The 13612-nt window shown below is 42.6% G+C and overlaps 2 protein-coding genes across 2 annotated transcripts in view; one reads left to right on the forward strand and one right to left on the reverse strand.

Moving 5' to 3' along the window:
• Positions 1 to 784, reverse strand: part of RIMS4 (regulating synaptic membrane exocytosis 4) — a 65464-nt gene extending 64680 nt beyond the window's left edge. The window contains exon 1 of the mRNA XM_043980097.1: positions 348 to 784. Coding sequence (XP_043836032.1) covers positions 348 to 444 — 97 coding nt within the window. The 5' untranslated portion in view covers positions 445 to 784. The remainder of the gene's footprint in view (positions 1 to 347) is intronic.
• A 139-nt stretch (positions 785 to 923) lies between these two features.
• The window catches only part of YWHAB (tyrosine 3-monooxygenase/tryptophan 5-monooxygenase activation protein beta), a 124924-nt gene continuing 112235 nt past the window's right edge, over positions 924 to 13612 (forward strand). Inside the window, exon 1 of the mRNA XM_043980100.1 lies at positions 924 to 1045. The gene's annotated coding sequence lies outside the window, so the exon portion shown is untranslated. The remainder of the gene's footprint in view (positions 1046 to 13612) is intronic.

Below are 13612 nucleotides of genomic sequence, written 5' to 3' on the forward strand. Positions count from 1 at the left end.
CCTAAAAACCAGACTACGCCCTGGGGGCCATCTCGTGGGGAAGGGCATGTATCCTATCCCAGAGCCCTCAGTCAAGGACCACTTCGGATAGCAAGGCCAGAGGTGCTGTTTCTATTGCCTCTCATCTCGCCCCAGTCCGTATCTTCCCAGCTTTCCGAGACCTATCCCTTGGGGCCATCCTTTATCACTTCGTCCCCTCACCTCCACCGAGGCCTCTCCAGAATTCCGGCTCCCGCCTCCCCCCGCGCCCACCCCTCCACCCCTGCCTCCCGAGCCCCCCACCCCCTCCTCTCCAGCCTGTGGGCCTCCCTCCCCCACCATCTTCCCATCCTCTTCCCGGCTCTCACCAGCGTCCTCTTCGTCGAAGGAGTTCATGCAGGGGAAGTAGATGGCGAGCGCCTCGAAGGAGGCTGACAGGCTGAGGCGACTCTGGGAGCGCTCCATGTAGAGCCCCGGAGGACCGGCCCCGGGCGCCTCAGCCGCCGGCGGCTTGGCCAGCTTGGCCGCCCCATTTTTGACCCGAAGCACCGCGCGCGGCGTCTTGGCGGCTTGGTTGGGGCTCCAAAGGAAGAAGGGAGGGAGCCGCTGGGGCTCGGGCTCGGGCTACTGGGCTGGGGGCCCACACCCAGGGCGCTGCGCTGAGCTCTGGGCTTAGGCAGCTGCTCCTGGACAGCTGGGAGCGGATGGGACAGGATGAGACGGAGTGGGGCAGGGCCGGGCCGGGCCGCGCCAAGGTGAGACGCGCGGAACCGAGGGACAGCCTGCTTTCCAGTCTGCGGCGCAGACCTGACTGGCGCTTCATTCCCCCAGCCCAGGGCGGGCTCTAGAGTGAAGTCATCGGCTCAGCCAATCGGCTCAGCCCGCGAAGGGAGGGGGCTCCCGGGGAGCCGGGAAATTGGGGGGCTCGACGTTAAAGGGGAAGTGGGCTTGAGGCAGGCGGGGCCCCAAACCGAGAGCACCATTCTCCAGGGACGCTGGACAGCGCTCGATCAGCTTCCGAGTCAGACAGACGCGCAAAGCCAAGGAGCAGGTGTCACTAACAGTGGTGAGAATGGAGAGCGACAAGTGGGGCGGTGCTGGTTAGAGAAGCCTAGGTCTTAGAGCTGGAAGGGGCCTTCAAAATGGTCTAATTATAGGAGAAGAATATTTAGAACCAGAGGCTATTGTAATTTAAATCCAACCCTCGCATTTTACAGAGTGGGGCGGAGGGGGGGGGGGCGGGGAGAGAGCGGGGGAGGGGTAGGATTGAGGCACAGAGAAGGATTGGAACTTGCCCAAGGTCACACAGATAGTTAAGCAGAAAAGCCAGCATTTGAGCTCAGGTATTCTTACTTCAAATGCAGTTCTTTCCCCAGGGTGTACATATTTCCCAAAGTTCTATGATATCACTTTCTTTCCTTTCTCCCGTTCCCAACATCTTGTCTCAGTGTGCCTACCTTTACTCATTCTCTGGCTGGGGATATGGGGAAAGGAATCAGTCAGACTGGATCACATGATCCTAACTCTCCTTCATTTCCCCCCTCTTTTATATTCACGACCCACTTTTAAAATGTTATCCTTGGAGGGGAGGGGAATGTCCCGGATAGATTTCACCCTTTTCCCACAAGAGGAACCTTATGCAGAGGGAGGATCAGGGAGTGTGGATGGGAAAAGGTTGCTCTGGCTCCCTTGGGGTTGGAGGCGGGAAGGCTGGAGTCAAACTCAGATATTGGGAGTCTCTAGTTCCCCGTGTATATGAAGTTGTACAGAATCATCTTTTTAAAACAACAGCCCAAGGAAATAAGTAAGTAGGCTTTGCATGTGGCCAGAACAGATAGGTTGGATGCTGCTCAAAAGCATGACACAAGCATGGCTTCCTTGGGAAGAATTAGGTTGATCAGTGTTTGCTCTGGAAGAGTCACTCAGGAGGCCCAACACAATCAGAAGCTCAGCCAGCACAGCCCCTAATTCACTGTATGACCTCATGGTAAATGCAGAGTGGTGTAATGGTTAGATGCTGGGCTTGGAATTAACAACACCTGGATGCAAATCTTGTCTCAGATTCTTTCTAAGGATGTGACCCTATGGAAATCACCTAGCCTCTCTGAGTCTCAGTTTCTTTATCTAGAAAATGGAGCTAATATTAGCACCCATCTCACAGGATTGTTGTGAGGTTCAAATGAAATAGCTCTATAAAGCATGTTGCAAACCTTAAAATGCTATATAAATGTTTACTGTTATCATTATTACAAAGTTACTTTCCAACTCTTGGTCTCAGTTTTTCCATCTGCAAAATAAGAAGGTTGAACTAGATCCCCAGATCTTCCATAGCTGACAGTCTAGGTCCTAAGATCTCTCCCATTTTTATGCTGCAGTGATGAGATCTTGTCTCCCTCCTAGGGCTGACATAAAGATAACATACATTTGTCCATGGGAAACCTCTTTGAAAACTTCCAAGCCATGTATGAATGGGAGGAAATTGGTTGTTATGGGCCTAGGACCTATGGGTTGAGTTAGGGCAGAATCCCATTCATTGAAATGGGGTTTTGAGGACCGGGGAAGTTTTTCTTCTAGTCCCAGTCTCTCCATGCCCCTGACTTTCCACTCTTAGTGTTTTCTCAAACATTCAAGGACTGGGGAGAAATTACCAAAACTATTCAACAGGTTTGCTTAGGGTGGAAGTAGCCTCCAGATGCTCAACCATTTCCTAGAATTGAATGAGGAGGAGTGTCTCAGAACTCTCCAAGGTCTAGAGCCTTGATAAGTCATTCCCTTGGGCATCCCTAGAACCCACAAGATCAGATCCCTAGGCCAAAGTTGTAGGGACCATAGAGAAAAGGAAGATTAGAATTACTCCCCTTAGCCCAAGAAGGCAAAACTAGCAATGTGGGTGGACAGAATTATAGGAAGGTAAGTTTTAGGTAGTTATAATGAAGAAATTTTTTCATAATTGGAGTTGTCCTGATCGAGTGGGCTGCCTTGAAAGGTAAGTTCTCCATCACTGAAGCTGTTTAAGCAGAGGTTGGACCATTGTTTATTTGGATGTTGTAGAGGAGATTCCTGTTCTAGGCAGGGCTTGGTCTAGGTGGCCTTTGAGATCAGTCAATTTATAAACATTTATTAAACACCCATTACTACTTACTGAACACCCATATACTTACTGAAGAGGTACAATTGCGCTTTGCCTGAATGTCCCAATAGGGAAGCCCATGGACAATGCCATTCTTGAACTCCTATGCTAGGTGCTAAAGATACAAAGATGCAAAACAGTCCTTGTCCCCCAGGTATTTACATTCTGTCAGAGAAAATAGTAAAAACTCATACAGGGATACTGCAGAGATATTGTGGGTTCTTCTGTTCCAGACAATTGCAATATAGCAAATATTTCAATAAGGCAAGTCGCATGAATTTTTTAGTTTCCCAGTGCATAGAAAAGTTATGTTTACACTACACTGTAGTTTATTAAGTGTGCAATAGCATTATGTTTGAAAATGTGCATATCATAATGAAAAATACTTTATTGCTTAAAAAATGCTTACTGTTATCTGAACCTTCATCGAGTCATAATCTTTTTGTTGGTAGAGGGTCTTACCTAGATGATGATGGCTGCTGACTGATCAAGGTGGTGACTGCTGAAGACTGGGGTGGCTGTGGCAATTTTAAAAATAAGACAACAATGAAGTTTGTCTCATCAATTGACTCTTCTTTTCACTTGAACACTTAGGAGCCATTGTGGACTTGTTAATTGGCCTAATTTCAATATTGTAGTGTCTCAGAGAATAGGAAGCCCAAGGAGAGGAAGAGAGATGGGGGAATGGCTGGTTGGTGGAGCAGTAAAAATATACATTAATCAATTCAATTTGAGGTCGTATATGAGTACGGTTTGTGACTCCCCAAAACAATTTCAATGGTAGCATCAAAGATTACTGATCACAGATCACAGATCACCATATTGATAAAATACTAATTTAAAGTTTTGAAATATTGTGAGAACAACCAAAACATGACACAGAGATACTATGTGAGCACATGTTGGAAAAATGGTGCAAATAGACTTGCTCAAAACAAGGGTGTCACAAATCTTCAATTTGTAAAAAAAAAAAATTCAATATCTACAAAGTACAATAAAGCAAAATGCAAAACAAGGTATACCTGTATAAGAAAATAAAATGCATACATACACACACACACACACACACACACACACACACACACATATATACAGTAACTTTTTGGTCGGGGCAAGGAAGAGGCAATAGCAACTTAAGGGGTCAGGAAAAAACCTCATGATGAGACTAGCACTTGAGCAAAGATTTTAATTAAAGGAAAGTAGGGGTTCAAAGATTCATAGGTGAGAAGGAATGCATTCCAGACACAAGAGAGCATCCCATAGAAAGGCACAGATATGGTAAGTGGAATGTTGTATAAGAAGTACAGCAAAATAGCTCAGTTTGGCAGGACTGCAGTTGCATGGAAGGGATTAATGTATAATGTCTGGAAAAGTCTTCAAGCGCCAATCAGAGGAGCTTGTAATTTAACCCAGAGGCAGTCGGGAGCCACTGGAATACTTCTCTTTTCAGAATATCACTTTGGCAGCTATGTGGAGAATGGATTAGAGCTAGAAGAGACTGGAGTTAGGGGAGCAACTATGAGACCATTGTAATAATCCAGGTCAAAGGTGATGAGGGCCTAAACTAAGGTGATAACTGTGTGAATGAAGATAAGGGGTAGATATAAGGGGTAGATGTAAGGGGATGCTGTGGAGGTAAAATCAACAAGATTTGAAAACTGATTGGATAAAGATGAGTTGAGAATAACTCCTAGGTTGCAACCTAGGTGATTGAAAGAAGAATGGAGGTGCCCTCAACAGAATTAGGGAAGACTGGGAGAAGGGTAAGTTTGGATGGGGAATGTAATGAGTTCTGTTTTGAACTACTTTTGCCTTTGGGAATATGAGAAGTGGCCAGCCAAGCAGGAGAAGACTCATGAGAAGAGAGATTATCATGGCAGGGAGGGTGCTCAGTGATGTAAAATGCCACAGAGAAGTCAAAAAGGCTTAGGACTAAGAAAGATTATTAGATTTGGCAATTAAGAGGTAACTGGTAGCCTTGGAGATAGTAGTTTTGGTTGAGTAATGATGTTGGAAGACAGATTGCAAGGGATTGAACAATGAATTTGAGAAGAGGAAATAGAGGCTATGAGTGTACATAGCTTTTCCCCTAAAAGTTTGTCTGGGAAAGGGAAGAGAGCTATAGCTCAAGGGAATGGCAAAGTCAAGTGGGGGTTTTAAGGATGGCCACACTGCCTGGGCATAATTCAAGTCCTTTCAAGTTTTCTGATGCTGACATTCTATGGCTAAGAGAGAATCCCCGAGGCAGCCTTATGCAGCCCTAGAGTCATGCAATCTGTTTTGGAACAGTTGTGCTACTTTTTACTACCTACGCGACCTTAAGTAAGTCACTAAAACTCTCTTGACCCTTGTTTTCATCATCTCTAAAATAAGGGCATTGGACTAAAACATCTGTAAGGTTCCTTCCAGTCTTCAACCTTATGATACCTTAAGGTCATGTTGGAAGAGAGAACTATTACAAAAACACACAGGGGAAAAAGTCTGGGGAGGTGGTGTATGGTGAACATGTGTTCATAGCATGATGAGATCCTCAGCTCTTTGTTTATAGTATCATAGATGTACAGGTAGAGTGATTTTAGAGGTCACCTAGTCCAACCCCCTTCATTTTACAGATGGGGAAACTGAGGCCCAGCTCATCAAAATGACTTGCCACATGTCATGGAATGTGTATGTGTCAGAATGGAGGATTTAAACTCAGTTCTTCTAACTGGAAGCCAGCACTCTTTTCTCTCCCCCACCCTTCTTTTCCCTCTTCATACTAGTTAAGCTGGAGCTGCTTCCTTGAGTCACCAAAGGGGAAGGGAGAAGGGAACAAGCATTTATTAAGCACCTGTCAGGAATTGTGATAATTGATTTATAAATATTATCTCATATCACCTGAGGACACAGTTTGCTTACTGTGTGAACTCCAAGTAGGTGCAGAGTAATTTTATGAAAAGGAGTAGAATATTACCACTGGAATAGGTTGAGTTGGTATAGTAGCCTCCAGCAGGTTTGGGGGCCTAATTATGCTAGCATCCAGGTATCTCAGACATGACTGATGTTCTTTGCCTTTCCTGGGTTTGATAGGGCACTGGACTTAAATTCAGCAAGATCTGGGTTCAAATTATGACATAAACACTAGCTGTGCAACTCTGGCCAAGTCACTTAAATTCTCTTATCCTCAGTTTCCTCATATTTAAACTGAAAGGATTAGAGGAGATGGCTTCTCCTGTAAGTCCCTTACAACTCTAAATCAAAGATCCTATGATGCGAAGACTCCAAACTTTCCTGCTAGACTATTCCATGTTCTATGGTATGGCCCTGGCATTTCCTTGCCTGGGATATCATAGGGGAAAAACAATCTGATTTACTCAGGTGAGATCTTTTCCCTGTAAGATCTGAAGCCTGGGCTGCCTTCATGCACTGAGTGACAATGAGCTTGGTGTAATGGCATGCTAATGATATGCACAGCTTTTCAAAGCATCATTATGGGCTTCTTCCTCCTCTTGCCAAAACCAGAACACCACCATCCTTGAAACTCTGGCAACATACATGGTTGTTTCTCCAACTCCACCCTTCCCACTTCCATTCTGAAGGTATCGCCTTCTGTTGTCCCCATGGGAGTGAGTGGGTATGGGCTGCCTTAGTGTCATTCCCTTCTTGTTCTTCCATGTTCCTTCTTGTTGTTTAGTTCTTTTGAGTTATGTCTGACTCTTCATGACCACGTTTGGGGAGTCTAATACACAAGGTGGCACTAAGTAGAAAGACTTTGGGACCATGGTTGGGAGGCAAGAACCACCCAAAAGGGAAAAGAAATATGTTGATTTTAGGCTGTGAATCCCTTTATGTATTTTCTGCATTTGTTTGTGGGCCCCTTCCATTCCTCTGGGTTTCATACATTCTCCGTATGGAAAATAAAGGCTATACTGTATACATTACCATTGTTACCTCAAATTCCTGTACCAGAACAGACACAGGTACTCACAATTTACAGGGACAGAATCTGTCTCATGGCCTGTTTTCAGGGGCAGCCTAGGAGGATCAGGGATGCCGGTGGGTTTATACCTTCCCAGAACAGGGAAAGATCCTCAGATGATACTGTTGAAAGAAAACATCACTAAGAAAGAGGAGACAAGCAGGGTTATCATCCATTTGTATAGGCTGTGCATTACCTTATACAAATACTTTCATTTACATAAAGCAATCATTAGCATACACAAGCATTTATAATTCCAAAGAATACATAACATATTAGCATATATCAGCACTTCCATTTCCATAGTAGACACTTCATTACATACAAACATTTCCATTTATCTAGAATGCAAATCATCACTTCAAGCAGTTTCATTTTCATAGGAAAGACATGAACAAGAATGTCATTTACACAGAAAAAAAGCATACAAATCTCTGACCCATGTGTAGATACAGCATGATGGTACACATCACCACTAATGCATGGAACACAGTACGTACAATCATTGTCATTTACAAGAAACATTGGCATGTGCTAGCCCTGACTTTTGAGAATACAGTACAGCCAGTCACAGTTCCATGAAAACCAATACATACAATCATTCACCAAGAGCTCAAGAAATTCTTCCAATTTACACGTAATACATCACTCATACAATTCTTGTCATTTACGTGGAGCATCACATATCAGAGCATACAGTCATTGGCTTTTACACCGAATACATTAGTACCTCTAATCCTTGTCACCTATATGGAACATAGAAGCATATACAACCATTGGCATTTGCATAGAATTCATACTATTAATATCTGGGCCATAAGAAAGAGCTATTTTGGAAATCATCCACAAACTGAGGCATTTTCCCCTTACCTACAAACAAAGGGAGCCTATTCCACAGAGGCTGAGAGGGAAGAAGAGGAGAGTGCTCAGAGATAGGGGAAGAAGGAGTGGAAGGAGTCAACAGTAGTTGACATCACTTAGCTCATAGACTTGTAAAGACAGAAAGGATAAGGTCAGCACACAGACTCCTGTGTGGAAGATAGAAAGGATGATGACTATATCAAAGAGGTACAAAGCACTGTTCAGAGGCTAGAAAAAGCACTTCCGACTGGGGAAATCAGCAAAATTTTATGGAATAGGTCAATTTTGAACTAGCTCTTAAGATGTTTAGGAGGGAATAGAAAGAGCAAAGTCATACAAAGCAGTAAAGCAGAGGGGCATGACTTCCAGGCAAATATTTTATTTGGCACAGTGGATAAAGTGCCAGGCCCGGAGTCAGGAAGACTCATCTTTCTGAGTTCAAATCCAGCCTCAGACACTTAGCAGCTACATAACTCTGGTCAAGTCACCTAACCCCTTTTGCCTCAGTTCCCTCATCTGTAAAATGAGCTAGAGGGAAAAAAATGGCAAACCACTCCAGTATCTTCGCCAAGAAAACCCCAAATGATCAGACACCACTGAAACAAGTGAACAACAATTTTAGTTTGGCTACACCATTAAATACATTTCATGGAGAATCAGGCAGATTGGAATTAGATGGGAAGTACCACGTATACCAAGCTAGGGAGTTTGTAGAAAGTAGTAATTGTAGTTTGTTGGCAGTAGTAATAGTGGTCTGTACAATGATTAAGTTTGAGGCTCTGCTTGCCATTAATTAATTGTGTGACTTTGTTCTTCTCTCAACTCCAATTTATCCCTCTGCAAAGTTGGGGGGGGGGGGGGAGGTTGAATTAAATTATCTCCAAATTTCTTTCTACCTCTGCCAGCTGTAATATTCTAAGTTGTACTGAAAAAAATTAGATGCTCATCAATTGGGGAATTGCTAAATAAATTGGAGTAGTACATGAATGTAATTGAATTGTGCTGTAAGAAGTGATGACTACAGTGAATTCAGAGAAGTATAGGAAGAGTTGAGTTAATTGATGCAAAGTGGAGTAAGCAAAACTGGGAGAACAATACACACAATAACTACAACTAAATAGAAAAAAAAACACAAAAACCATAACCCAATTGAAAATTAATGTGGCAAAAAGATAAAGAATAATCTTAGCCCCAAAGAAGAGCTATAAAAAGATATTTCCCCCACTCCTTTGTAGAGGGGGAAGGATACTATGGACATGGAACATTGCATATATTGTCAGATTTTTTTCAATGTATTGATATATGTTTGCTGAAGTTTTTGCTCTTCCTTTTTCTCTTTTATAAATATATTTGTTTTAAGTGGTACCTTCTAGGAAGAGGGGTGGAGGAGGAATAAAAGGAGAAAATCAGGTGGTGTAAAAACAAAAGATATCAATAAATTATGTTTCTAAATTATAAAGTACAAATTTTGGCTTCAAACAAAAGATATGAGAAGATACCTCACCTCATTTCTTTAAAAAGGCAGGGGACCATGAATGTAGAACATTTTCAACTAATAATAGAAGGCTTTTTCTTTATATTGGTTAGTATTGTTGGACTTTATTTTTCTTCCCTTTCTTGTATTCTTTAGTAAAGGGATAACTTTCTGGGAGGGTTTGTTGGGGGATGGATATAGTGAAAAATAAAGGTGATATAAAAATATAAGATAAAATAAATAAATATTTATTATTTTTAAAATTATATGTTTTAGATTTCTTTGAACTTGGACATTTTATGTTTAATGGTTTAGTGACTGGGTAGATGGGAACCACTGAAATTTTTTGAGACAATGAGTGATTGATTGATCAGAATTGTACTATTTAGAATGATAACCAGCAGCTCAGGTAGAGTAGATTGGTGGAGTAAGAGACAGGCATTAAGGCTAGTTAGGAGGCTGTTACAGTTTCAATGATCTTTTATATACACAATTTCATTGTTCTCTGAAGTACATTAGGTAGGTATTTGACAGATCAGTTAATTAAAGTCCAAAGGAGTTTATTGATGTGCCCAATGTTACACAGTAAATTGGGGCAGAGCCAAGACTAGAACCCATATCTCAGTGTTCAATAAAGGAGTGCTCATCCTGCTGCCCATCCCAATTTTAGGATCAGGAAGGGGCAACATGAAATCAAACAATTGAGTGTCACAACATCAGGAAAGGCAGGAATAATTGTGCCCCCAGAAGCATGTCTTCACATAGATATCCTCCCTGTGTGTCACTTAACCTAGTTCTAAATAACTCCTGCCCAACTTAATTCAATGAACATTAATTATCTACTATGTGCCAGGCACCGTGCTAAGCACTGAGGATACAAAAAAGAAAAAAGGATAGTCCCTGGTCTCAAGGAGCTTATAATATAATGAGGGAAAACAACATGGAAAAAGGAAGTGGGGAGTTGGAAGGGACCAGGGCTATGATGTTCCCTGGAGTAGAAACCAAGTAAAGTAGCTGAAGGAAAATAGAGGATTACCTGAAAAGTTCTGAGTCCTCTATAAAAGCAGCATGCCACTGGCCCTCCTACCACATCTTCTATATAGGTTTTGTGCTAGTCAAAATACAATTTCAAAAGGGAATGGGAGGGCAGCTAGGTGGCACAGTGGATAAAGCACCGGCCCTGAATTCAGGAGGAACTGAGTTCAAATCTGGCCTCAGACACTTAACACTTACTAGCTGTGTGACCCTGGGCAAGTCACTTAACCCTTATTGACCCACCAAAAAAATAGTAATAATAATAAAATAAAAATAAAAAAGGAAATGGGAAGAAAGCAAGCATTTATTGAATACCCACTGTGTGCCAGGCATTGTGCTATGCTTTATAAATATTATCTTATTATTGATTCTGCTGACAAATGTCCATAATAAAAGGCAGGAATATAAGCCAAGAGGATAGAGAGCAATGACCTTGCTTTCTTCACTTAGTTTTTTTTGGTTTTGCTCAATTTTATTTGCATGACAATCAAAGAGGACTAAGGGGAAAAAAAGTAGACTCTGTGGGAACCTGAAGAATACACACACACACACACACACACACACACAGAGAATTCCCCAGTTTTTGGAGGAGTACAGAATCTTCATCAGGAATCAAATGGATAGTATAAAGATTTCTCTTGATATTAGATATTGTCTGAGACCACTTCACGTCAGCACTTGACACAGGTAGTAAAAATAATAGACTTAATTAGAGTCAGCAAGGTGGCACTGTGGATGAGTTTTGGATCTGGAATCAGGAAAACCTGAGTTTGAATCTCAATCTCAGACTGTAGCTAAGTGCTCCTGGGTAAGTTATTTATCCTACATTTGCCTCAGTTTCTTTGATTGTAAAATGGGTATAATAAGAGCACCTACTTACCAAGGGTTGTTGGGAAGATCAAATGTGATGGTCAGAACGTGCCTTATAAACCTTAAAGCATCATATAAAATATTTGTTATTGTCATTAGCCTGGGGCACTCATGCTGATTTCCTTGGCTGCCTATCTAGGTGTGTTGGATCCCATTTCCAATGGTTATACATTTAAAGAATTCAGCTTGTCCTTAAAATAGAGAGGATTTCTGGTTACTATAGCTTAGGAAATGGAAGCAGAGAGGTGGTAGATGACTCTTAAGACATGAAACTTAATACATGAAACTTAGGGTGGCTTAGGGATGCCTAGTGGCTACGTGACACCCTGAGCAGAGACATGTTTGTTGGAGAACAGAGGTGTGACACCCATCAAGGAGTAAAGTAATGATAGCATAAGGGGACATGGACACCCCTGCAACATCATAGATGGGTATCATTCCAGCCATATGTGTCCCTTGGCTACACATATCCCCAATTTGTGTGCCTTCCATATGTATTCCTTGGTTTTATGTATGCTTTCATCTTGTGTGCTGTGTTCCACTGGTGGTATGGAAGCCTGTGGGACAATGTGCCTCATGTATGCATGGTGAAGTTGATTTGGTTTGGGGGGCTTGGGGTCACTTTATTTGCTGTGTTATTTGGTTAAATGTCTCTTGTTTTAAACTGATGTGTCTTATCCCTGACTGGTAAAAGTGAAGACAATGGTGGGGGCTTGTGAGCTATGGTTTCTGAGTGAGTGTTGAATTATAGATGGATACAAATTTTTAGAAGGGTCCACTCGTGTTGGGGCACTTGAGTTGTTACACACACAGAACAGTACCTCCTAGAGTTTATAACAGAATCATAAAACCTAGAATTAGAAAGAAACTTGGGAATCATCTAGTCCAACTCCTTTATCTGACAAAGGAGGAAGCTGAAGCCAAAGAAGCAAAGTGACTTCCCCAAAGTCACACAGCAAATTTTTGTTTGTTTGTTTTTAGTGAGGCAATTGGGGTTAAGTGACTTGCCCAGGGTCACACAGCTAGTAAGTGTTAAGTGTCTGAGGTCGGATTTGAACTCAGGTACTCCTGAATCCAGGGCCGGTGCTTTATCCACTATGCCACCTAGCCGCCCCCAGCAAATTTTTTTTAGCAGAGTTAAGGCTACAAACAAGGTCACCTGGCTTTCAGTCAGTACTTCTGCTATGATACTTCCTGACTTTTTAGTATCCCAAGTAAATGGCAGCCTTCTTCCTGGTCTATTCCAGCTTACTTGGTTTGGGTCTTCCCCTTGGGTCCTGATTTTTCCCCTTTTTCCTTTTATAAATATCTTTTGTTTTCATATCACTTCAATTTCATTGCTGAATATAACACCCCTCCTCCCCTTGTCACAGAGAATAGAAAAACAAAGAGAAAAAAAATCTGGTAGTATATTCAATATTTGACATTCACAGATCATTCCACTTCTTAAGGGGGGGATATAAGGGGAGAGAGAGGGAGAGAGAGACAGAGAGAGAGACAGAGAGAGACAAAGAGAGACAGAGAGAGATGTATTTTCCTAACTTTTCTCCAGGGCCAAGCTTGGTGACTATGACTACTCAGAATTCCATCCCTTTTGCTCTTTCCTTTTGCACTGTTGCAGTCATGGTGGATATTGTTTTTCCTGGTTCTGCTTAATTTACTCTGTATCAACTCATACAAATCTTTTCATGCTTTGAATTGACTCTGGGTCTCTCTCTGACTGCAGCTGCTGTCTCCTCTGAAACTAGTTGGTATTGACAAAGTTGGAGTTGCTGACCAGCTAACGGGTTGGGCAGACAGTCAAGAAGTGAAAACAATGTAACAGAGAGAGGCCCATTCCTGGGCGTTACAACCCAGAACAATGGCATTTTCCTGGTTGAAATTTCTTCCTTCCCCATCCTCCACCTCAGCCCTACCTCCCCACCAGCCTGCCTGGGAGAGGACATCAGGGTGGAGGCTTGAATCCCACTCAGAGAACAATGATGTGGGGGCAACTAGGTGGAGCAGTGGATAAAGCACTGGCCTTGGATTCAGGAGGATCTGAGTTCAAATCCGACCTCAGACACTTGACACTTACTGGCTGTGTGACCCTGGGCAAGTCACTTAACCCCCATTGCCCTGCAATCAATCAATCAATTAATTAATTTTAAAAAAACAGATGTGTTGGGGATTTTCAGTAGAGGCCTCTACCTGCAAAGCTACCTACTGCAAGATACAGAGGTTGGCCTCCTTCACTCTTTCCCCTAGATTTTTCTGTGAAGCACATTTTGAAATGTATCCGAATGATGTCCCTGGAGTCAGAGAT

The sequence above is a fragment of the Dromiciops gliroides genome, chromosome 2, assembly GCF_019393635.1.
Source record: "Dromiciops gliroides isolate mDroGli1 chromosome 2, mDroGli1.pri, whole genome shotgun sequence".
Classification (NCBI taxonomy): Eukaryota; Metazoa; Chordata; class Mammalia; order Microbiotheria; family Microbiotheriidae; genus Dromiciops; species Dromiciops gliroides.